Source organism: Scyliorhinus canicula, chromosome 5, assembly GCF_902713615.1.
Source record: "Scyliorhinus canicula chromosome 5, sScyCan1.1, whole genome shotgun sequence".
NCBI classification, from domain to species: Eukaryota; Metazoa; Chordata; class Chondrichthyes; order Carcharhiniformes; family Scyliorhinidae; genus Scyliorhinus; species Scyliorhinus canicula.
The window spans coordinates 43,206,487-43,232,986 of record NC_052150.1 but is presented as its reverse complement, the minus strand read 5'-3'; the positions used below and the strand labels follow the sequence as shown (position 1 = coordinate 43,232,986).

The window sequence follows — 26,500 nt, the reverse complement described above, 5'->3', positions numbered from 1 at the left end:
CCTGATGCCATGAGAGACCTCATGGTTTCTGAAGTCAATTTTGATGACCTCAGGGTCAGCTCTCTCTCGACTGAATACCATTATGCTGTATCTCTGGTGGGTCTGTCATGCCAGTGGGGACAGGCAATATCCAGGGGTGGCAACAGATGTGTCTGGGAGGTGTCTTGTCCCCTGTGCTTGTTAAATTCCAGTCTTGGATGAGCTGCAATTTCCTTGAGCTGAGCAATGGGAAGGCTTAATGCCGTTGACCTTGGCCTCCGTCACAAACATCAAACCATGCCATCGACTGCATCCCTGCCGTTGACCACCATCACAGGCTGAACGAGCTTGTTTGCAGTTTTGGTGTTCTTTACAATTGCAAACAGAACTTGTACCTTCATTCTCTTTTTAAAAAAATAAATAAATTTAGAGTACCCAATTCATTTTTTCAAATTAAGGGGTAATTTAGCGTGGCCAATCCACCTACCCTGCACATCTTTGTGTTGCAAACACGGGGAGTATGTGCAACCTCCACACAGACAGTGACCCAGAGCCGGGTTTGAACCTGGGACCTCGGCGCCTTGAGACAGCAGTGCTAACCACTGTGCCACCGTGCTGCCCGTACTCTCATTCTCTTCACCACAAGGATCACTCGCTTCCACCTCCTGCATTGCCTGTTTGAACTCCCAAATTCAAGATTTAGGATGCCATCAGAACCTGTTTGCAATTGATTCTGGTTGTTCATTTCACTTGCATGTTTTTCAGGACATAAAACATCAAACAAGAAGCTCACCTTCCTGATATCCACTTATTGGGCTTCCCACTGAATTGTTTCTCTTTCGCCATTCGTGCTGTGCAATGGGGCATGTTCTACAGTAGAGAGGCTATAATAATGCAAAGTGATGTTTCTTCTGTTCTCCAGAATAGCATACGGTCCGAGTTTGATTGGCAAAGGACTGAGTTCCTTGTGGTGCTTTTAAAAGAACAGTAAAATTGGTCGGACAGTTGATCCGATGCAAGCTGGTTCCAACCACCACCCGAGGTTTGAGGCAGTCATTGGCTGTACTAGAATGGCTCATCTCTACCTTCATACTGTTTTGGCGAGCAATCGCTGGAAAATAAAATTAGTGTAATGCTCAATCGGCATTCTTTCCCTATTTGTAAATACGTGCAGACTGCACAATTAAAAACAGAAAATGCTGGAACAACTCGGCAGGTCTGGCAGCATCTGTGGAGAGAGAAACAGTTAATGTTTCGAGTTTGTATGACTCTTCAGAGCTAAAAAGAGGGAGAAATGTGATTGATTTTATACTGTTGAGGAGGACTTCGGAATACGTGTTATCTGTCTTGACAATTGATGCAAGTCTTTGAGCCAAGTTATTTTACAATCAATCATGTTTATTTTCTGCAGATTGTGTAGGAGAAATGGACACCCAGGAGCTATTACAAGTAACAAGCACATTGAGAGATTCTAATGGTATCCTAAATCTTCAATGCAGACCTCAAACATGTTGCAATTGTCAACTCATCTTGATTCAAATGGCTGTCTCAGTTCGAATCAGTTAGAAGTGCCTCTAGCAACTGGTATTGTCTATTTTATGGAATAGCTTTGTTTTCTTTGTTGGCAATAGGTGCAGACCGTGTATTTGTGTTTGGGTTACATTGTAGGATTAATGATTGTGCTTTCAATGCTGCACAGGAATTTTGAAATTGTATGGCCCATGTAGATGTTATAAAGTTTTTGCACTGATTATGGTGCAACTTTTTATTTTTCATGGGATGTGTGTGTGGCTGGATAGGTCAGCATTTATTGCCCATTCCAAATTGTGCATCAGAATGTGGTTGTGACTGACCTCCTTGAACCACTGCTGTTCAGGAGGGACGACCCAACAAAATTGAAATGTGCTGTATAAGAAGCCTTGGTGAGTTTCTACAGTGCAACTTGTGGATGGTACACATTGCTGCCACTGTGTTGGTCGTGGAAGGAGTGATGTGGTGGAGGGGGTGCCAATCCAGCAGGCTGCTTTGTCCTGGATGATGTCCAACTGCTGTGGTGCTGTTGGAGCTGTATTCATCCAGGTAAGTGGAGAGCATTCCTTCATACTCCTGACTTGAGCGTTGTAGATAGTGGACAGGCTTTTGTGGATCAGGTGCTGAAGTTACACTGAGAGATGGGAGACTGTTGTGTTATAGGTTTATTTGATGTCTCACTGAGATCTGAGATTTGTATGTTTAAACATGAACCATTTGTTGGTAATCTTTAACCACGTACATATCTCTGTTACTCCCATACATGACACTGCTCCAATGCCGGTTTCTTCGAGGCTGTTATCACCGTCTATTACCATGCAACTCTACATAATACAGTGGGTGTGCCATTCTCCAGTACCCACAATAGCCCTCGCTCTGCTGAGCACCGTTACATGACAATGACATTCGGACAAATGCAGCAGCATCTATACACCCATGTGAATGTTCAAAGTGGGTGCCCACGGGCATGTTTTGAGGGGGCTGTGGTAGTGTCTATTTGCATGTGTGAGCATTTCTGTGTGCCGCACAGATGTGGCAGTTGGAGGTGTACGGGCGGGTGTGCAAAGAGCTGTCAGATGTGAGTTGCGGAACGTGGGCGCACACTGATACTTTGGGAGAGAAGAGGTGCATGGGGGTGACAAGAGTGTAGGGAAGTGTTTGTGTGTTATCTGGTTGGTGGTTGGCTAATGTGTGCAGATGTCGACCATGTCTACATTGGGATCGCTAGAAGTTTGGGCTAATGGACTTTTATTTATATTAAGAGGGTACCCTGAGGAGTCAATAATTAGAGACATTGTGCTCCGGTTAGTAAGATGTGGTTAATGGGATGAGCCAGAGGCTGAAGCAGTTGAGGTTTTCGGAGATAAATGTTTGACTGGAAGGGGAGCTGAGAAGATTTCTGGAGAATACAGCCAGAGATTCTGCATTATTCTGACAGGGTGTCGGGTCTCTCTTTCCAGCAGTCTGAAAAGATCTCTCTTTCTCAAAGTGGCGTATCCAAGATATCTCTTTGCAGCAAGCATTCCTGAGTCTGCTAACTGTATTTCAAAGTGGATTTTGAGCTGAGATGGTTTTGTTTAAGTGGAAATAAAGATGATCCTTAAGAGTTATTGTGTCACTATATTTATTGGCATTGTTTAAGGGGTAATTGTGAGCTAATTTCTTGTGTGATGTTAAAAATACTGTGTTAGTAATAAAGTGTGTTTTAATATGCCATATCCCCCCTGTTTTGTGTGAAATGACGCCTGGAGCGCGTGGTATGGGCGGCTTGGTTAGCACTGTTGCTTCACACCGCCAGGGACCGGGGTTCGATTTTCCCGGCTTGGGTCACTGTCTGTGCGGGGTCTGCATGTTCTCCCCATGTCTGCGTGGGTTTTCTCCGGGTGCTCCGGTTTCCTCCCACAAGTCCCGAAAGACATGCTTGTTTGGTAGTTTAGGCCGTCTGAAGTCTCCCTCTGTGTACCCGAACAGGCACCGGGGTGTGGTGACTGGGGCTTTTCACAGTAACTTTATTGCAGTGTTAATGCAAGACTACTTGTGACACTAATAAAGATTATTATTATTATTATTATTATCCTTTACTCGCAGTCTTAGAAAATTTAAATAAAATATTATGGTTTCTGTCTAGTGTTCTAGCAACTGTTGGGTCTAGCCTGGGATCATAATGTTCAACACAAAATCTGCTTGCATCGAGATGCTGCTCTCTGGATGAGATGCCCTCTTGGGTGGACATATCCGTGACTTTATTTAAAAAAAGAACAAGTGACTTATGTGTGTTCTGGCCAGCATTTATCCTTCAGTCCGCTTTGGGCTATGAGCCTGTATGACACCAAGGGCAGCTGTGGCCCATGTAGCATTAATGTATTGACCGGATTTAACTGACAGCTTCCAAGTTTAGTAAGTGTGTTCTTATTCATTTTTATTTTTGTCTTTTGGATCCTGTGACACCTGCACATTAGGGTTGACCAGGACTGGAAGCAAGCTCCCTTCTGCAAGATGACACAGTGGATTTAGAAAGTGGTATAGGGGCTGCATTGATCTTAGGATTCGGTTATATTGCAATCTGTAAATTCAATCCCTTGTGAGATCACCTCCCGCTTCACAGCTTAAGTGTGGGCAGTAGACTCCCAAGTCATGCTCTTAACTAATTTGCATTCAAGCAGAAGTTACAAAGTAACTATACTGTTAACTGGAGATTGATTTGTTGTATTCTGATGAGGTGAGGAACTTGCGGGACATTTTTGAAGTGCAAATGTGTTGGCCAATTTGTGCCGATCAGGGCCGCCTTGATGGAGAAATAAGAAATCCAGTTCTTGCCCATCGTCCCTCACCTTGTTGGTTCTATGCATCGCCTCCAGCACCTGGTATTGTCTAGCTGACGGGTTACAATAGGCATAGTCTAAGCAGTGTTTCTTGAAATAAATGTTTGCTTCTCAATTCCCCCTTGTAGCATCCATCCACTCTATCTTTCAAAGGACATGGTTTCAGCTCTATCTCAAATCCTTGGAACAACCAGAGGATATCGCGCTCTGGTTGCAATTTTCTTTTCCCGTGAGGAAGCATCCCAAGTTGGGGGAAGCTGGTTCTGCTAGTTGGGAAGTCTAGGCTTAGTGTACATAGCTAAAAAAATAGAGCTAAACTTTTAAAGGGGTGAAATTTGGAAACACCTATTGTAAGGGCCCATATCTATATGCAGTCATTTTGATCCATGGGGGAGGTTTTACTCGGGGAGAGGCAGAGACTGGGGGCACTATCCACGAGCAGGGCTGTGGAACAGCTTAGGAAGGCGAGGGGAGTGGTGTACGAGCATGGGGAAAAGGCTAGCAGACTGTTAGCGCAGCAACTCAGGAGGAGGGAGGCGGCCAGGGAAATAGGTAGAGTGAGGGACGAGGGGGGGCGCAAAGTGGAGGACCCGGCAGAATTGAATAGGGTATTCCGGGACTTCTATCGTAAGCTGTATACTTCGGAGCCGCCGGAAGAACCGGAGGGGATGAAAAGGTTTCTGGACGGGTTAACATTCCCAACAGTTGGTGGGGGGCGAGTGGAAGAGCTGGGGGCCCCGATTAGAGTAGAGGAGATATTGGGGGGCCTTAAGGCTATGCAGTCGGGGAAGTCCCCGGGGCCGGATGGATACCCAGTAGAGTTTTATAGGAAGTTCTCTGAGCTGGTGGGCCCGGTCTTGGCGAGGGTTTTCAATGAGGCAAGGGACAGAGGGACCCTGCCGCCGACGATGTCACAAGCCACCATATCTCTGATATTGAAGCGGGGTAAAGACCCGGAGGCGTGCGGGTCCTACAGGCCAATCTCCCTGATTAATGTAGACGCCAAGCTCCTGGCAAAGGTACTGGCGGGTAGAATGGAGGACTGTGTACCGGAGGTGATTGGGGAGGATCAAACGGGGTTCGTGAAAGGTAGGCAGCTGGCGGCCAATCTGAGGAGATTACTCAATGTGATAATGATGCCACCGGCGGGTAGGGAGGTGGAGGTAGTGGTGGCAATGGACGCCGAGAAGGCCTTTGACCGGGTGGAGTGGGACTATCTATGGGAGGTGCTCGGACGGTTTGGGTTCGGGGAGGGATTGGTGGATTGGATCAAATTATTATATCAGGCCCCAAGTGCCAGCGTCAGGACCAACAGAGAAGTGTCGGAGTACTTTAGGTTGTACCGAGGGACCAGACAGGGCTGCCCGCTCTCCCCGCTGCTGTTTGCGCTGGCCATAGAGCCGCTGGCGATTGCGCTGAGAGCCGCAGAGGGTTGGAAGGGGATGGTGAGGGGCGGGGTTGAACACAGGGTTTCTCTTTATGCAGACGACCTGCTCCTGTACGTGTCGGACCCAGTGGCCGGGATGGGAACTATACTGGGAATGCTGAGGAAGTTCGGTCAGTTCTCAGGATACAAATTAAATACGGTCAAGAGTGAAATGTTTGTGGTCCAGGCAAGGGGCCAGGAGAACAGATTGAGAGGGCTACCGTTTAGGCTGGTTGAGGAAAATTTCCGGTATTTGGGAATCCAGGTGGCACGAGACTGGGGCAGGCTGCATAAGTTAAATTTGGCCAGGGTGGTGGAGCAAATGAAGGGAGAGTTTCGGAGATGGGATGCACTCCCGCTGTCGCTGGCAGGGAGGGTGCAGACTGTAAAGATGACAATCCTCTCTTGATTTTTGTTTATTTTTCAGTGCCTCCTGATCTTTATCCCACAGTCCTTCTTCAAAAGAGTTAACGGGCTGATCATGAGCTTTGTCTGGGCGGGAAAATCCCCGCGGGTGAAGAAGGCGATGTTGAAGAGGAACCGCAGCGAGGGAGGGCTGGCTTTGCCGAGTCTGATCAATTATTACTGGGCGGCCAACATCGCTATGATAAGGAAGTGGATGGTGGGTACAGGGTCTATTTGGGAGCGGGTGGAGGCGGCTTCGTGCAGGGGCTCCAGCTTGGAAGCCCTGGTCACGGCTCCTCTACCGCTGCCGCCGGCCAAGTACACCACCAGCCCTGTAGTGGTGGCGACCCTGCGGATATGGGGCCAGTGGAGGAGGCATGTGGGGGCGTCTGTCTGGGCGCCAATCTGCGACAACCATCGGTTTGCCCCCGGCAGTATGGATGGGGGGTTCCGAGTATGGCGGCGAGCGGGGGCGGGAAGGGTGCGTGATATGTTCCTGGAAGGGAGCTTCGCGAGTTTGAGGAGCTTGGAGGAGAAATTTGGGTTGGTAAGGGGAAATGATTTTAGATACCTACAGTTGCGGGACTTTGTTCGTAGACAGGTCCCATCTTTCCCGCGCCTCCCGCCAATGGGGATCCTCGACAGAATAGTCTCTAGGAGGGAAGAAGGGGATGGCAGAGTCTCGGGTATATATAAGGTGCTCATGAGGGAGGAAGGGTCCCAGACAGAGGAACTGAAACTTAAATGGGAGGAGGAGCTAGGTGGGGAAATGGAGGATGGGCTGTGGGCAGAGGCCCTGAGTAGGGTAAATTCGAACGCGACATGTGCTAGGCTCGGGCTGATCCAATTGAAGGTCGTTCACCGGGCCCATATGACGGTGGCTCGGATGAGCAAATTTTTCGGGATAGAGGACAAATGCGCTAGGTGCGCGGGAGGACCAGCGAACCATGTTCACATGTTTTGGGCATGCCCTAAGCTGAGGGGGTACTGGGAGGGATTTGCGGGGGTCATGTCCCAGGTGCTAAAAACAAGGGTGGTGATGAGTCCAGGGGTGGCAATCTTTGGGGTTTCGGAAGACCCGGGCGTCCAGGGGGAGAAAGAGGCCGATGTTTTGGCCTTTGCTTCCCTGATAGCCCGGCGACGAATATTATTGGCGTGGAGGGACTCAAAGCCCCCGAAGACTAAGTGGTGGCATGCGGACATGTCGAGTTTCCTGGGGATGGAAAAAATTAAGTTCGCCTTGAGGGGATCTGTGCAGGGGTTCACCCGGAGGTGGCAACCATTTATTGACTTCTTTGCGGGAGAGTGAGCGTCAGCAAGGGGGGGGGGGGGTAGTAGAGTAGGAGGGAAAATATGGCGGGTAGTACCGGTGGGAGGGGAGCGGGCTTGTGCAATATGTTACGATGGAAGTATTGAAAGTACGTGGATGTTTGCACATTTTTGCTTTCTTTTTGATGATGTCTGTAACTGTTTATAAAGCCAAAAACTACCTCAATAAAATTGTTTATTTTAATAAAAAAAACTGTTCAAAATGACAAAAGACTAGGGTCAGATGACATGACCCATTAACGGGTTAATGGTTAACTATCAGTTTCTGTGCTTCTGGTCAGAATCCACTGATCTCCGTTTGGAGGTGGCGATTAGCATATCTTCCGGTACAAAGATTTTTGGTGATTCCCTTTTGTGGTAGTTTGGGTTGGTGAGCCAGTTCGTCTGCACTGCCTCTGCTTTTGTTGATTACAATGAGGTGCAAAATTTGCGAGAGGGGAATTATTTAGTTATTGGAACTCCTGGTGGTAATTCCCAGAACAAAGGGACTGGTTTAGCTCCGTTGGTTGGACGGCTGGTTTGTGCTGCAGAGCAAGGACGACAGTGCGAGTTCAATCCCCTTAGCGGCCCCTCACTCCTGAGGTGCGGTGATCCTCGGGTTAATTCGTCACCAATCAGCTCTCTCCCTCAAAGGGGAAACAGCCTATGGTCTCCTGTGGCTTTATTAAGGGTGGCGCAGTGGTCAGCACTGCTCCAGGGTCCCAGGTTCAATTCCAGCCTTGGGTGACTGTGTGGAGTTTTCACTTTCTCCCCGTGTCTGCATGGGTTTCCTCCGGGTGCTCTGGTTTCCTCCCACAGTCCAAAGATGTGCAGGTTAGGTGGATTGGCCATGATAAATTGCCCCCGAGTGTCCAAAAAGATTAGGTGGGGATACTGGGATACTGGGGTACGGAGGTAGGGTGGATGTATGGGCTGAACTAGGGTGCTCTTTCGAAGGGCTGGTGCAGACACGATGGGCTGAATGACCTCCTGCATTATTTCTCATCATGTGACTTGTAACAACCATCATATTCTGGCAGAAAGTCTATTTTTAAAAGAATAAAGTTTTGGATTTCTTTTCATGGCATATTAACTTTTTTTTTTTTTTTTTATTTTTTTTTTTAATAAATTTAGAGTACCCAATTCATTTTTCCAATTAAGGGGCAATTTAGTGAGGCCAATCCAGCTACTCTGCACATCTTTGGGTTGTGGGGGCGAAACCCACGCAGACACGGGGAGAATGTGCAAACTCCACACAGACAGTGACCCAGAGCCGGGATTCGAACCTGGGACCTCGACGCCGTGAGGCAACAGGGCTAACCCACTGCGCCACCGTGCTGCCCTTCATGGCATATTAACTTAACAGTTGCCACGACACTGCCAGTTTCTATACTTAATAATTGCATCTGCAATTCTCCTGTTTAAAAACAATACGTTAACATACAGTTGCTGTTTGAGAGGAGGGAAGCAATTGATTTAAAGTTTGCGGAAAGCTGTTGAACCTATCTGAAGGGTAAAATCGTTGTTATCTATCTGAACAGTAAAATTAATAACCTTGTCCGCCAAATGAGAAGAACTGCTTTCATCTGCGGTATTTCCACATGTTTGGGATCCGAGAAATGCTGTTGCTATTCCTGACCTTGACTTGCCCTGCTTCGACTTTTTAATGCAATGATGATGGAGTGCTTTTACTACTTTCATCAAGGTCTCTAGCTTTTGAAATATTGGGCACGTTTCAAATGCTCTGAAAGTCAGTTTAAAAATATTCGTTGCCGATCACTCTGGCGTTGCTCAGGGTGAGTCAGAGGATGCTAAAGTGTGGTGGGTTAAGAATGGGACACACAGGAAGTGTCAGATTCATGCAAAAACGTCAATATATTCTAGCTGCAGCTTGCGAATTTGCTGCTGATTATCGGTTCTGTATAAGGTGCGTAAAGAAATACGACATGGAGTTTGACCATACGGTTTTTGCCTTTCAAAGTGGACAAATGCATATAATGTGCAAACTTTGAGTGTGAATTATTGTAGTTACAAGCTCTGAAATGCTGTTGAAAGTTAAGTGTTTGGTTGCATTACTGAATAGTACAGTCTGTGTGTTTACCTGTGGAAGTGAACTGGAGCATGACAATTGTCACAGCTACTGTTTGGATTAAAACCTGCCTTTTTGATCAAAGGCAGATAATTTAAGGAAGGTATGAAAAGAGGTGAGAGGCAGATTTAGGCAGGGAATTCGAGGTTAGGACCCAGGCAACTGGGGATATTGCCACCAATGATGGCGTGATAATAAATTGGGGATGCACACAAAGCCAGAATTGGCAGATTGCAGAGTTGTGGGAGCTGGAGGAAGGGGGCAGGTGGGAGGGGTGAAGCTCTGGAGGAGTGAACGATTACTGAATGTGATACAGATGTGTGCGTGTTGCTGAAAGTCTTCAGTCCATCATACATTGTATATTTAGCAAGTATTGAATTCTCAGTCAAGATTAATAAGTCATGGAATCATATAGAACATAGAACAGTACAGCACAGAACAGGCCCTTCGGCCCTCGATGTTGTGCCGAGCAATGATCACCCTACTCAAACCCACGTATCCACCCTATACCCGTAACCCAACAACCCCCCCTTAACCTTACTTTTTAGGACACTACGGGCAATTTAGCATAGCCAATCCACCTAACCCGCACATCTTTGGACTGTGGGAGGAAACCGGAGCACCCGGAGGAAACCCACGCACACACGGGGAGGACGTGCAGACTCCGCACAGACAGTGACCCAGCCGGGAATCGAACCTGGGACCCTGGAGCTGTGAAGCATTTATGCTAATCACCATGCTACCGCGCTGCCCCTTATCATATAGAACATAGAACGATACAGCGCAGTACAGGCCCTTCGGCCCTCGATGTTGCACCGACATGGAAAAAAAAAACACTAAAGGCCATCTAACCTACACTATGCCCTTATCATCCATATGCTTATCCAATAAATTTTTAAATGCCCTCAATGTTGGCGAGTTCACTACTGTCACATGATCACAGAATTTACAGTGCAGAAGGAGGCCATTTGGCCTATCGAGTCTGCACTTACCCCGCCACCACAAATGTTGAAGAATAACAGATGTTATCCATGTGATCTTGACAACATGTACAAGCTTATAATTATCCCTAGCTTCGGGTTATCGACACCAAGAGAAGGAAGTGTTTTGTTTAAAAACAATGTTCTCTCTCGGTCTGTGTCCCTCACTTCTTTACCCAGGATGTCTTTTTTCCCCTCTGCCAAACCTGCATTCGAAGCTTTTTCTTTGGGGATGTTCTGGTTACTTTGAATATTAGTATTGAGCGTGTACGTTTTGCAATCTCATTATAATCAAATTTTTTTTTTTAATCCGCGAGTTCGATTTTGGCCACTGTTGCTGGTCCCAGAATCTTCTGCTCGAAGACATTGTTTCTTGTGCTTTATTCCAAAATTGAACTAGTGGGCTAAGATGTTTATTGTCATTGCAGTTGAAGCCAGTTGTAATAAATCTAAACCTGGCTGAATTTGCATTTTCTTGAACAAAAACAACAAAAAAAGGAATGAAACCGGGCAGGCCACCTGGCATCGAACCAGACACTGGAAACTACCACTGCACGGCACCGTCCTTGTCTTCAAATTGAGAGTACTCTATATCACATGTTGTGTGGCACTAACACCGTGCTAAATGGGATAGAGTCGAGGCTAGGCATCCATGAGGTGCTGTGGGCCGTCAGCAGTAGCAGAATTTTATTCAACCACAATCTGCAACCTCATGGCCCGGCATATCTCCCACTCTACCATTACGACTGAGCCAGGGGATCAACTCTGGTTCAATGAAGAGTGCAGGAAAGCATGCCAAGAGCAACATTTTGCATACCGAAAAAATGAGGGATCAACCTGGTGAGGCTACAACACAGGACCTCTTGTGTGCCAAACAGCAAGTGATAAACAGAGCCAAGCGATTCCACAACAAATGCATCAGATCTAAACTCTGTAGTCCTGCCACATCCAGTGAATGGTGGTGGACAAATAATCACATCACTGGAGAATGAGGCTCCGCAAATGTTCCCATCCTCCAGCCCATCTGTGCAAAAGACGAGGCTGGCGCATTTGCAACAATCTTCAGCCAGAAGTGCCGAGTGCATGATCCATCCCAGTCTCCTCTGGAGATCCCGAGCATCACAGATGTCAGTCTTCAGCCAATACGATTCACTCCACGTGATATCACAAAAACGGTTGAAGGCACTGGATACTGCAAAGGCTATGGGCCCTGACAATAGCGTTGAAGACTTGTGCTCCGGAACTTGCTGTACCCCTAGCCAAGCTGTTTTCAGTATAGCTACAACATTGGCACCTACCTGGCCATGTGGAAAATCGCCTAGGTGTGTCCTGCACACAAGACAGAGACAAATCAGCCCAGCCAATTACCACCCTATCAGTTTACTCTCCATCAGCAAAGTGGTGGAAGGAGTCATCAACAGTGCAATCAAGCGACACTTACTCGGCAATAAACTGCACACAAACACTCAGTTTGGATTCTGCCAGGGTCACTCAGCTCCTGACCTCATTACAGCCTTGGTTCAAATATGGACAAAAGAGCTGAATGCTAGAGGTTAGGCGGGAGTGACTGCTCTTGACATCAAGGCAGCATTTGATCGCCAGCAAAACTGGAGCAAATGGGAATGGGGCGGGGGTGGAGATAAACTCTCTGCTGGTTGAAGTCATGCCTGGCACAAAGCAAGATGATTGTGGTGGTTGGAGGTCAGTCATCTTCACTCCAGGACATCACTGCAGACGTTCCTCAGGGCAGTGTCCTAGGTCCAACCATCTTCAGCTGCTTCATCAATGACCTGCCTTCCATCATAAGGTCAGAAGTGGGGATGTTTGCGGATGACTGCACAATGTTCAGCACCATTTGCGGCAACTCCGGTAATGAAGCAGTCAGTGTCCAAATGCAACAAGACCTGGACAGTATCCAGGCTTGGGCTGACAAGTGGCAAGTTACATTTGTGTCAGACAATGACCATCTCCTGCAAGAAAGAATCTAACCACCACCCCATGACATTCAATGGCATTGCCATCGCTGAATCCCCCACTATCAACATCTTGCGGGTTACCATTGATCAGAAACTGAACTGGGCTAGCCACATTAATACTGTGGCTACCAGGCCAGGTCAAAGGCTAGGAATCCTACTGCAAATAACTCATTTCCTGGAACCCCACCCCCCACCCCCTGCACAAAAGCAAAAGGCTTGGCCACCATCGACAAGGCACATGTCAGGAGTGAAAATGGAATACACTCCTTGTCTGGATGAGTGCAGCTCCAACAACACTCCAGAAGCTCGACACCATTCAGGACAAAGCAGCCCATTTGATTGCTCCCCCTTCCACAAACATTCCAATCCTCCACCACTGATGAACAGTGGCAGCCGTGTGTACCATCTACAAGATGCAATGCTGTCACTCACCAAGGTTCCTTATGCAGCACCTTCTAATCCCACGACTGCTACCATCTAGAAGGACAAGAGCAGCAGATACCTGGGAACCCCACCACCTGGAGGTTCCCCTCCAAGTTCTTCACCACTCTGACTTGGAAAAATGTCGCTGTTCCTTCACTGTTGCTGGGGCAACACCCTGGAACACCCTCCCTAACAGCACTGTGAGTGTACCTACACCTAAAGGACTGCAGCAGTTCAGGAAGGTAATTCACCACCACCTTCTGAAGGGCAACAAGGATGGCCAATAAATGCTGGCCTAACCAGCGACACCGACTTCTGTAAAATGAATTTTAGCACAAAATTTTAAAAATGAAACGATTAATCAACAATTATTTTATTCCAAAATTGAACTAGTGGGCTACGTCATTGTAGTTAAAGCCAGTTGTAATAAATCTCGGCATGGCTGAATTTTCATTGTCTGAAGGAATGCAGCATTTTTATTTACTAATTTCCCATGAGATTGCAATACAACAAGCAGGTTGAACTGAGTTTACAACATGTAAACAAATAGGAATTTTCAGTGCACTCCTCGAAGCTGCAGTTGTAACTCTACCTTGGTTCATACTCATTAGCTTATCGTTTGGACGCCTAAATTCTAATAAATGGTGCATCCCAGTTGGTAACTGTTATATAACTTTGTCTAAGATATATATTACTCTTTTAAACCAGCTGAGTTGTTGGAATGAGCAGTCGTCTTCTTGTAAAGATACACTGATTTATTGAGTAATGTAAATAAGTATTGAGTTCTTTTTACTTAATACTCGACTAGTAAAACAAAGAAACACTTGTCGAGATAACTAATTAAATTATGCAATACAATACTTTGATAACTAATAACTTCCTCTCTCTAGCTTTCCTATGTCCGCTTTCTCTGCACTCCTGATACACACACCTTTAGAAAGAGTGGGAAAGCTATTTATATAGGTCCTGATAGTGAGACATCTAGTGTTCAACTGCCTGTACTAGCATTACATATATTGATCATGTATATTGTTATACAGAGATCACTACAGTAACATTTGGCATTGAGTTTTACGTGGCAGGAAAAGTTCTGGCAAAGCACAGTTGTGTGGTAGCTCGAGTTGGAAATTGTTTGAATTTGAAAACGCATCGCCATTCATCTTGAACTTTATCCTTCTTTTGGAAACTAACTCCTTGAAAGTGTTGATGGAAAATTATTTTATTCTCTGTTCTATGAAGTCATGTGTTTCAAATTTATTCTACATCTGATGCAGCAGAACACCCATGTCAAGGTTGTTCCTGATTCAGAAGCTTGGTTAAGAGTTGATTCATCCTGTTTGGTTTAAAAAAAAATATCTGCTTCACAGTTCTTCTCAATGCTTGCTTTCTGTCTGGTCTAATACATCAAGCGAATAAACCTTTATCAAGCTGCCTTACTACATGTGTTGCTTTTAAAGAGAATGGATGTGAAATGAGTTGATTGGGAGCATCATGGTTTATTTTTCCTTGCGCAGGCAAAGAGGAGACTGGAGTTGGAAGAAAGTGACCATCAGTACCTGGCTGCTGATGTTTGTACTCCAAAAGGAAAAGGAAGGGGTACAATGAGAAGCCCAAATAGTCCAAAAAGTAAGTGATTTGATGTACCTTGAGTTATCTCACCGAGGTTGACCGAATAGAGTGCAACTATCAGTCACATTGGAGTTGGAGCTTGCTTTTGGTGTGGTTGTAGAGTTCCCAGAAATCTGCAGGAATTTTCTTGATTTAAAAAAAAATATCGTATAAGGTACAGGAATAAATTAACTAATTGGTCCTGCTTGATTTCACCTGTGACCAGAGCACTTGATAGACTTACTGTTCTTGTTTCTTCCGATTTGTTCTCAATGCTTTTCCATCAAACAAATTGCAGACATCATCTAATAATTATTTTTCTACAGGCAACAATAAGAAGTAAAAAGTGACCAAAACTGATTGTGATAAGAGTTTATGATATTTGCATATACAGAGTTCAGCATATCTAAACCTCTGTTTTAAGGTTGCTTGCTGCAGTGTGGTTTCTCATTTTTCACTTGAGCTGCAGAAAATCATTATTGCTTTGTCATCTTGGACGGTGACTTTCAACAAGTTATTTATTGCATCCAAACTATTTATTTTTGGAAACTATAAGATTTGAACTGTCAATTTGGTTAAATACAGCTGCATTCTTTAAAAACACCTTTTCATCTGGGTAAAAATAGTACTTAAGTTGGCTAATATAGGCTGGAACTGTGTGCATCTTGCCATCGGGAGCACAATTGGAATACAGTTTAATTTCTGAGAATTAGATAACCCAGGATTCTTTGTAAAAGGTGCTATACATTTTAAGAGTGAATCCAGTTCCAAAATGGAATCCACAAGGTGTTTGCCGGGAGCACTGCTGTTCAATCTACCCAAACAATTTAATGCTAGAGAAGTGAAAGTAAAGTCGCTATAATCCCAGATGACCCTCGGCTGTTTTCCCCTTTGGGAAGCACATGAGGGAAAAGTGTATGTAATGCTATTAGCTCAGTAAGGTGGAGGCGTCTTGTATGGAACATATTAGCACTGAAACAGACCAGCTGTATCAAATGGTCGGATTCTGTGATCTAAATTCTACGCTAAATTGAGATTAATTAGGATGAGCAGTAATGGAAGAAAATTTGCATTGCACAGTTCTGCAAACAGCAAATTAGCTAAATGAACCAGGTAACCTGGTCACGTGACCATTATTGGCCAGGACAAAGTGAGCTTGCCTCCCTTCAAATCATGCCATAGGATTTTGTTTTCTCGGTCCATCGGAACAAGCAAATTTCAGCTGTGACGTTAAACAATGTACTTCACCAGGATGGCATTTTCAGGGTTAAGGTTGCTATTGCTATAACTGACTTGAGAGGTCTCACTGCTGACAGTATATCAGCATTTAACTCGCAGAATGAACATTTCTCATCCAAAATGCTCATGAATTTCGAGAAATGGATTGAATTGTTAAAAGGAAAAATTGTCAGAATTTGTTAAATATTTAGAATGAGTAATAATGTAATTCAAAATTGTATAGGTGTTGTGAATTATTACTGTAATCACAGTTGGTTCCAACACCAATTGTCTACTGGATCAAATGTATGGCCTTGTGCCTGTTAGTTTATCTTGTTTTACAGTTGGCGTGTAATGGAAGGTGCACGGTCATGCCTTGCTCATTTTGCTTAAGATGAGATGCATTGGAGAAAAATCCTCAATTATAAAATGAACCTTTGCCTTGCATATTATCCTTTTGTACGGCACCTTACTTGAATGCCATTTGAAAATCCAAGTATTCTGCATCTACGGATTTCTCTTCACCTACCCTACTAGTTACATATCCAAAATACAAATACATTTTTCAAACACTATTTTCCTTTTGCAAAACCATGTTGACTTTGTCTGATCACACTGATTTTTGAAGTGCTTTGCCAAGCCTTAATTAATAATAGAACCTGGGGGTGGGGAGAGAATTGGGCACTTAAAATTTATTTTTAAGATTAAAATAAATAAATAATAAAGTCTGACACTTTCCTGATGACTGATGTCAGACGAACTGGCCTGTACTTCTCTGTTTTCTCTACCTCCATTCTTGAACATTGTTATATTTGCTAACATCTAATCTGTCGAGGCTGTTCTAGAATCTAGATTTTCTGTTTGTGGAAAATCATGACCAGTTCCACTGTCTCTGCAGCTATCTCTTTTGAAACCCAATAGTGTAGGTGATCAGGTCCTGAGAATTTGCTAGATTTTAGTGTCTCCAATTTCTCCAATACTTTTTCTCTGCTGTTATAAATGATCGTTAAGTTCATCGCTTTTATTGGACCTGGACCAAGATTTGTGGACTGGATAAAGCTATACAAGGAGCTGTAGGTGAGTGTGGAGTGGAGATGAATGTGGAGAAGTCACGGAGCTGGGTCAGAGGGGTCAGGATAGAGGAGAGATTGGGTAGGGGAGGGGGATTGAAGGCGCTAGCAACAGCGCCACTTATGGCTCCGGGGAAATACTTGAGTCCGGTAATAAGAGCTTCATTGAGAATTTGGAGGCAGTTTTGCCAACACTTCGGGTTGGGGGCAGGGTCAAGGGAAATGCCGATCCGGGGGGGACCGCAGATTTGAGCCAGGGAAGTGAGCTGTAAATTTTCAGAAATGAGGAGAAAAGGATTAAGACACTAAAAGGTTTGTTTCTTGGGGGTTGGTTTGCAGGATTGAAGGAGTTGGGAGTGAAGTATGGGCTGGAGCAGGGGGATATGTTTAGATTATCATAGAATTTACTGTGCAGAAGGAGGCCATTCGACCCATCGAGTTTGCACCGGCTCTTGGAAAGAGCACCCTACCCAAGGTCAACACCTCCACCCTATCCCCATAACCCAGTAACCCCACCCAACACTACGGGCAATTTTGGACACTAAGGGCAATTTATCATGGCCAATCCACCTAACCTTCACATCTTTGGACTGTGGGAGGAAACCGGAGCACCCGGAGGAAACCCACGCGCACACTGGGAGGATATACAGACTCCGCACAGACAGTGACCCAAGCCGGAATCGAACCTGGGACCCTGGAGCTGTGAAGCAATTGTGCTATCCACAATGCTACTGTGCTGCCCAGTTTAGAAATTTTGCCAGGAAGGAGATGCAGAGCTTCCCGGTGGAGCCGGCTTCCACATTACTGGAGGAGGTGCTGACGACAGGGGGACTGGAGCAGGGGGTAGTGTTGTTGGTTTACGGGGCTATTTTGGAAGAGGGATCAAGGCAAAATGGGAGGAAGAGTTGGGAGAGGGTATGGAGGAGGGGTTCTGGTGCGAGGTGCTCCGGAGAGTGAATGCCTCCACCTGGTGTGCGAGGTTGAGGCTGATACAGCTGAAGGTGGTATATAGAGCACACCTCACGAGGCGAGGATGAGCCAGCTCTTTGAGGGGGTAGAAGATGTGTGTGAATGTTTGGGGGGGGGTTCATACGTTTTGGTCCTGTTCAAAGCTGGAGGATTACTGGAAGAAGGTTTTTAGGGTAATTTTTAAAGTGGTGCGCGTGAAACTGGACCCGGGCCCTCGGGAGGCCATATTCGGGGTGTTGGACCAGCCGGGGTCGGAAACTGGTGCAGAGCCAAATGTTGCAGCCTTCGCCCCATTGATCGCCCGAAGGTGGATCCTGTTGGGATGGAGAGCAACCTCTCCACCCTGTGCCCTGACTTGGTGGGGGGACCTGTTGGAATTCTTGACTCTTGGGAGAGGGGAAGGATGGAGGGATTCTACAATTCATGGGCGTTATTCATTATGCACTTTCACGAATTGAATAACATCGATCATTAGTGGGGGGGGCGGAGGGTTTGTGGGCAGGGGGGGGGACTGTATGTGTTAATGGTGGCTATGGGTGTATGTGTTAATGGTAGCTATGGGTGATTCCTGATTCCTTTTGTTATTTGTTTACGTTAACATGCGGGCAGTTGTTTGGGGCTTTGGGGGTTCAATGGGAGGGTGGGATTGTTGTTGTTGATATGGGGATTGACATTATATTCATTACTGCTTATTGCTTATTGTTGGTGGGTGTAAATTTGGGAGGAGAATAAAAATATTTTTTAGTTATTGCTCTTATTAGCCCTCAGGTTACCCCTCAATTTCTGGTATGTAACTTGTGCCCTCTGCAGTGAAGACGAACACAATATTTATTCGGTATTTGTGCCATTTCCTCATGCTCCATGATTTCTGCTGTCTCTGCTTCTAAGAGGTCAATGTTTATTTTAACCACTCTTTTCTATATACTTTTGAAAAGCTCTTACAATCTGAATATATATTCTTTGCTAGTTGGTTTCAAATGAAGTTACTGTGAAAAGCCCCTAGTTGCCACATTCTGGCGCCTGTTCGGGGAGGATGGTACCGGAATTGAACCGTGCTGCTGGCCTGCGTTGGTTTGCTTTAAAAGCCAGCTCTTTAGCCCTGTGCTAAACCATACCCGTAGTTAGCTCTCATTCTATTTTTCCCCTTTGATCTACTTTTTGGTTGTCTATTTGCTGGTTTCTAAAATGCTCCCAATCCCCAGACGTGCCCATTCTTTGCAGCATTATAAACCTCTTATTTTAATCTAATACTATTCTTAACTTCCTTAATAAGCCATGGGTGTCTTGAAACCTCAGTTATATTTTGAGGCCCACTATGCCCTTGTTTATCCATGTTGAATTTCATGCGAGTGTCAGCAAGTGTTCAGACATTGCCATGCCACATTGTCATAGATGTTTACAGCATGGAAACGGGCTCTTTGGCCCAGCTTGTCCATGCCACCCAGTTTCTATCACTAAGCTAGTCGCACTTGCCCGCATTTGGCCCATATCCCTCTATATCCACCCTGCCCATGTTACTGTCTAACTATTTTTTAAGGAAAAATTACACCCGCCTCTACCACTGCCTCTGGCAGCTCATTCCAGATGCTCACCATCCTTTGTGTGAAGAAATTTCCCCTCTGGTCACATTTGTATCTCTCTCCTCTCACCTTAAACCTATGCCCTCTAGTTGTAAACTCCTCGACCTTTAGGAAAAGATGTTGACTATCTACCTTATCTATGCTCCTCATTATTTTATAACCCTCTATAATATCACCCCTGAGCCTCCTACGGTCCAGGGGTGTGCATGTGAGGGTGTGCATGTGAGGGTGTGCATGTGAGGGTGTGCACCACCCACTTCTGCTTGGCCCAGCACAGGACCTTCTCCTTTACACTGTACCTACGGCAGAACAGAGTCACTACTCTTGGCGGCTCACTTGCCTTTGATACAGGCCTCCACGACCGATGAGCCCGATCCAGTTCATATCGGAAGGGATCCTCCCCCTCCCCCAATAGTTTCGGCAACATTGCGGCAAAATACTCAGTTGGCCTCGATCCTGCAACTTCTTCGGGCAGCCCCACAATCCTCAAATTCTGCTCCTTGGGTCTGTTTTCCAGGTCTTCCATTTTGCCTCGCAGATCCTTGTTGATCTCTTATCACCTTCCACATCTCCTTCCCCATTGAGATACGTTGATCACTGTGCTGCAATAATGTCTCTTCCACTTCCTCCAGCGCCTCGCCGTACCCCCGCACCTCCGCCACTGCGCTCGCCACCGCCACCCTCACCGGGGTAATCACCTCCTCCACCAGCGCTTTCAAAACTGCCCCCATCTCCTTCCTCATTGCCTCCATGTGTTTTGTGAACTGCCTTTCGAATTCCACGGCCATCACCGTAGTTATTTCTTCAGCCGTAAGCTATGCGGCCTCCCCTGGTGCTCCAGCCTCCATTTTCTTTACTGACCCCGCGGTGACCTTTCCACTCCCCGACGGGCTTTCAGCTGCTTTTTACACGGCCGTTTTTTTTACTGATCCTCAACATTTCCCTTCCCTGTGCTTTCTCCCGACTTTTACTGCCTTCGCTGCCCCTAGGACCGGGCGTTAACCCCCGACAAAGTCCATGTCAACAACATCGACTGCACTGCCCTCATCTACCTTCAGGGTTATCCCATCAAAAAACTCAATTAAACTGGTGAGACATGACTTTCCTCTTGCAAAGCCATGGCCTATTGGATGAAAAAAATTTCAGTTTTGCTGGTATATATCAAATTGATGTCTTTATCGAACTGTTCTGATTATTAATTGGAAATGTACTAGCATTGTCGGGGCTGCTTTGCTAAAGTTTGGATTCAGACATGTTAAGTACACCCCAAGACGGAAAGCACAGCCATTTTCTTGGAAATAACTTTCTGCAACTGATCATCGATGCAGTTGACCTGTAGTATTCTTGATTGATTTGAGATATTACCTTAGGGAGTTTGCCTCCTCCAATAGACACAGTCATGTACAAATGAATGTTCTCCTGACCTTCAGACAGATTTGAACCAGAGAATAAGCTCTAAGAACGTCAGTGTGCTAGATGGGGATCTCCAATTATTGGTCCATATTGTGATTTTTCCAGTGAAAATGAAAAATTAAAATCGCTTATTGTCATGAGTAGGCTTCAAATGAAGTTACTGGGAAAAGCCCCTAGTTGCCCTATTCCGGCGCCTGTTCGGGGAGGCTGTTACGGGAATTGAACCATGCTGCTGGCCTGCTTGGTCTGCTTTCAAAGCCAGCGATTTAACACAGTGTGCTAAACCAGCCCCACTATGTCAGATGGTAGAAGTATACACTCTGTGCCCACCATTTGGCTGCTAATTTTGTTTGGCCATTCATAACAGAAGATGTTAAAATTATGGATTTAGAACTGGTACAATGTTTTGGCAAAAGTAATGTTTAGTACGTTAACTCGCCTAGGAACAGGAGTAGGCCATTCTAAAAATTTGATTTGATCATGGAATCTTGCAGCTGTCATGTGAGAGTACCTTTAAGAAATGTATGTTTAAACAATGTACCTTTAAGAAATGGAGCAGCTCATATTACTGAAGTGATGTCAGAGGGGGAGCTGAGGTGAGATCACTTCTGCTTTTAGTTTCAGTTTGAGAAAGCAGCTGAAAAGTGCGTGGCTGGTTTGCTGTGAACTGTTTTGAAAGGAGAAAGCCAGTTTTGAGAAAAGAGTTTGGGTGTGTCTGTGTTTGCAGTAAGCTGGATCTGCTGTGATCTTTGCCAGGAAAGAATATCTTTGAATCATTTGGGTGATTTAAACTCATAATAGTAATGTCTTTAACCTGATGTGTTTCTGTTTAAAGGTATTAAGTCTTTTGGAAGTTTGAAGGAACATTTTGAGGAATTATTTAGTGTTGTATTATTTAAAGTAAGGGGTGTTAAGGGATCCAATGTTTATTTAAGAAGGTTAAGTTGAATTCATGGAATAAACATTGTTTTGTGTTTAAAAACCCACGTGTCCATAATTGTAGTACCACACCTGGAGAACAAGCCGTGTGCTTCAAAAGCAACAATACATTAAAGGGAGAGGTTGGTTGAACTCCATGATACATTTTGGGGTTCTGAAAACGCCTCTCCCATAACACAGCACAGAAGGAGACTGTCTGACCTATAATGCTCACCCTGACTCTTTGAAAGAGTTATCAAATAAGCTCTGCATGCCTGCTCTTTCCCTACATCCCTGAATATTTACCCCCTTCAAGTATTTATGCAAGCCACATTTCAACATTACTGAATCTGCTTCCATCGCCCTTTCAGATGGTACATTCCAAATCATCATATCTTGCTGTATAAAAATATTTTTCCCCATCTTGCTCTTTTGCCAATTACCTTAATGTCCTTTGGTAACTGACCTGTCAATCGGTGGATACATTAAATTCAGGCTCTTATCGGCCATTAGTTTAAACAGTTAAATCTACCAGTAACCACCTCTGCTGAGAAGAATCTCCGCTTCTCTCCTCCCTTCTGCATAATCCAAGTGTACCGTTCTAGTGAATCTTTGCAACCTCTCCATGACCATGATATCCTTCCTAAATCGGGGTGTCCAGAATTAATGTCCGATAGTAGAAGTATAAACTCTCTGTGCTCACTATTTGGCTGTTAAGTTTGTTTGGGCAGTCATAGTAGAAGATGATAAAATGATGAATTTAGTACTCCAGGTGAAGCCTGACCAGTAATAGGTTGAATATAATTTTCTCCCCCGTCCCCACACTCACTCTCGGCCTCTAAAGCCAATGACCCCATGTCCCTTTTTTGAGCAACGTTATCCTTTTGTCATACATAAACCTACCGGTTTCTTTTCCTGAATCCCTTTTAAAATTGCATTCCCTCATTCTTCCAAAATGCCTTATTTTACACTTCTCTGCATTAAGTTATATCTGCCGCACGTCTGCCCATTTCACCAGTCTGTGAAGTTTGCTGCTATTCCTCTTGCTGTTTACTATATTTGCAAGCTTTATGTCAACCTTCAAAATTATGCCCTCTCCAGGTCATTTAAATATGTTGAAAAGGACAGTGGCACTAATATGAACCTACGGAGAGCCTCAATGTGTATGTCACCACTGTTCTGTGCTTTCTGTCCCTTTGTCAATTTTATATCCATGTAGCTATCGTCTCTTTAATCCCATTGGCTTTTACCGATGGGTCTATTGTGTGGTACCTGTCAAATAGCTTTTAAAAATCCATATAGATTACAACTGCACCATCCTCATCACCCCCTCTGTTACTGCATCAAAGAATTCAATCCAGTTTGTCAAACACCCTTTGCTTTTAGCAAATTTTGGGTTGTGAAGTTTAAAAACTCACCACTATTCTTAGAATTCCCCCTATACTAAAAAGGGTCGATATTCTTTTTTTTTAATAAACAATTTTATTGAGGTAGTTTTTCGGCATTGTAAACAGTTACAGACATCAACAGAAAGAAAGCAAAAAAGGTGCAAACATCCACGTACATTCGATACTTCAATCGTAACATACTGCACAAGCCCGCTTCTCTCCCATCGGCACTACCCGCCAATTTATCCCTCCTACTCTACTCTACCCCCACCCACCCCCCCTGCTGACGCTCACTCTCCCACAAAGAAGTCAATGAATGGTTGCCACCTTCGGGCGAACCCCTGTACAGATCCCCTCGAGGCGAACTTAATCTTTTCCATACCCAGAAAAGTCGACATGTCCGCAAGCCACAACTCAGTCTTCGGGGGCTTTGAGTCCCTCCATGCTAATAATATTCGTTGCCGGGCTATCAGGGAAGCAAAGGCCAAAACATCGGCCTCTTTCTCACCCTGGACTCCTGGGTCTTCCAAAACCCCAAAGATTGCCACCCCTGGACCTATTGCCACCCTTGTTTTTAGAACCTGGGACATGATCCCCGCGAATCCCTCCCACTACCCCCTAAAAGGGTCGACATTCTAAATGGTGAACTTCCTGACTCCTATTCAGGCTTAGGTGAGTGCTATTCCGGTCAAACTATATTTTCAAGTTATCCCCCGGTATAACCCATACCTTCACAGAAGATTTCATCTGTTTACCACTTAGTAGCATCGATATCCTGGGTCCTGTGTTACTAAGTAAAGTAGGTTTTGTAATAACCACTGTTTCAGGTTAAAATTTTAAAGTTATTTTATTATTATACTTTTTCTTTTAAAAGATGCAATCACTGTCTTTATAGAAAAGTAAAAAGATCTTGCTTCTGGATTCTCCTGGTTGGTTGAAGAGACCTTCAGGTCCAACATGAAAATCACTTCTTTAGCTTTTGGTCTTCCTCCGATGGATTCACTGTTCTGCTCGGTTGCTATGCTCTATCTTTCCCACGTACCGAGCTATGAGAGCTGGCTCTCTCTCTTCAGCTTTTGGTCTTTCTCCGATGTATTAGCTGTTTTAGCTCGGCTGCTTTGCTCTGTCTCTTTCCCATGTCCGAGCTATGGGAGCTTACTCTGAGCTGACTCTGCTTGCTTCTCTTGTTCCTTCTCTGCTTCTCTGCCGACCGTCCCCTTTCACGGGGTTTATATATCTTTCTAACAGTTAAGTTTTTATGACTTTATTGTAAAGTAACTTTTATTTCACTTGGATTGTAAAAGGTACCTTTAATCTAAATTTTTCTAACATGACTAAGTATTCATTTTGAGCATGACTTCATCTCATAGATCTGTTTCCTTTGTGATGTTCAAAGATGCTTTGATTTCAAAGTGGTGCGACTTTTGATTCCTGTCATTTCTATACTTTTATTATTATCAAATTGTGTCCCCAGCTCATAATTTTGACTTTGATTTGGGTCTAATTTGTGTTCTCAAAGACACGTTGTCTCCAGCATTCATTAATTTACCTGATGTCAGTAGAACTTCACAACTATACATTTGTCACCTAATTCAACTGAAAACCTTATCCATTCTTTTCCAGCTGTTTACTTAGATAGCCAACTTCAAGAAGGTGCAAAACATTACTTTTAGCTGTATACTAAAATTGACTTGATTGTGACCTGAAAGACCTGCTTGTTTTATTTGCTAAGCCTGTTTGATGAAGGCGATCTGCATTTCACAGCCCTCTCCTGCAGCTGCTGTTAACCCTTCATTGGATTTTTCCCTACATTCTCTCATGCACTCTTAGATCAGGTATTGCCAGACCTCCATGTTTCAAATGACATATCTTTCCATATTTTCAATTACAGTTGGCTGTCAAATTATTTTTCAAGTTACGTTTGCTTTCCAGATTCTTGTGAGTCAAAGTTTTTCATAACTGACCTTGGGCTGTAATTTCTGAGTTTATGCCTCCTTTTCTTTAAAATAAAGAGTATATTGTTTGCAATACATTAGCCCTCTGCCACCACTCCGATATCTAAGGAGGTTTGGAAGATTGTGGCTAGAGCGTCTGCTGTTTCCACCTTTACTTCCCTCAGCAGCCCAGGGTGCATCCTGTTTGGGATGGTTACATCTGCCAACCTTTCCAATATCACCTCCTTATTTCTATTCCATGCAATTTTTCTAGCTCTTTCTCCTTTGCTCTTAATATTGATGTCATCACCATTGATGTTATCACCGTTGATGTTAAGTGCTGAGTATTAGTTTAGTACCTCAAACATGTTTCTGCCTCCACAACATGACCTCCTGTTTAGCAGCTACTTGCTCCCACATTTCCTTGATTATCCTTTTACCAGTTAAGAGTCAATTACATAACTGTGGATCTGGAGTCTAAGTCCAGACCAGGTCAGGATGGGGGTTTTCCTTCACTAAAGGACATTAGTGAACCGCATGCCTTTTTATTGTAATCACTATTACTGCGATGAGCTTTCAATTCACAGAATTGTTACGGTACAAAAGGAGGCCATTCACCCTGGCCTGTCTACATTTGCTCTCCGAATGATCATTGACTTTGTACCATTCTCCTGCCCTTTTCCCCTAACCCTGCACCTTGTTTATATTCAAATAATCATTTCATGCCCACTTGAGTGCCTCATTGAATTTTCCTCCACCACACTTCCAGGCAGTGCTTTCCAGACCTGAGCCACTCGCTGTGTGAAAAAGCTTTTTCTTGCACGGCTTTTGCAAATCACTTTAAATCTGTGCCCTCGAGTTCTGGATCTTTTTAATAGTGGGAATAGTTTCTCCCTATCAGCATTGTCCAGTCACCTCATAATGTTGAACATCTTCATCAAATCTCCTCTTAGCCTTTGGGGATTCTTGTGGCATGGGGTTGGGAGCAGCTACATAAATTAAATCTGGCCCGCTTAGTTGAACAAATAAAGGAAGACTTTTGGAGGTGGGACATGCTCTCGTTGTCACTGGCGGGGAGGGTGCAGACCGTAAAAATGACAGTCCTACTGAGATTTTTGTTTGTTTTCCAGTGCCTCCCTATTTTTATACCAAAGGCCTAAGCGGTTGAGTAGGGTGATATCTGGGTTTGTGTCGCCGGGTAAAACAGCGCGAGTAAAGAAAGTACTGTTGGAGTGGAGCTGAGGTGGGGCTGGCTGGCACCTCAGAACTTTAGGAACTACTACTGGGCGGCAAATATAGCCATGATTAGGAAGTGGGTAGTGGGGGAGGGGTCGGTGTGGGAGCGGGTGGAGGCGGCCTCGTGTAAGGGCACAAGTTTGGGGGCATTGGTAACGGCTCCTCTGCCGTTCCCGCCGGCCCGGTACTCCATAAACCCACTGGGAGTGTCGGCCCTGAGAGTTTGGG

General features: G+C 44.9%; 1 protein-coding gene across 1 annotated transcript in view; it reads left to right on the top strand.

Annotated features, from left to right (window-relative positions):
- Nucleotides 1–26,500, top strand: part of LOC119965939 (transcription factor E2F3-like) — a 79,733-nt gene that overhangs the window by 25,333 nt on the left and 27,900 nt on the right. Inside the window, exon 2 of the mRNA XM_038796967.1 lies at nt 14,453–14,564. Coding sequence (XP_038652895.1) covers nt 14,453–14,564 — 112 coding nt within the window. The remainder of the gene's footprint in view (nt 1–14,452; nt 14,565–26,500) is intronic.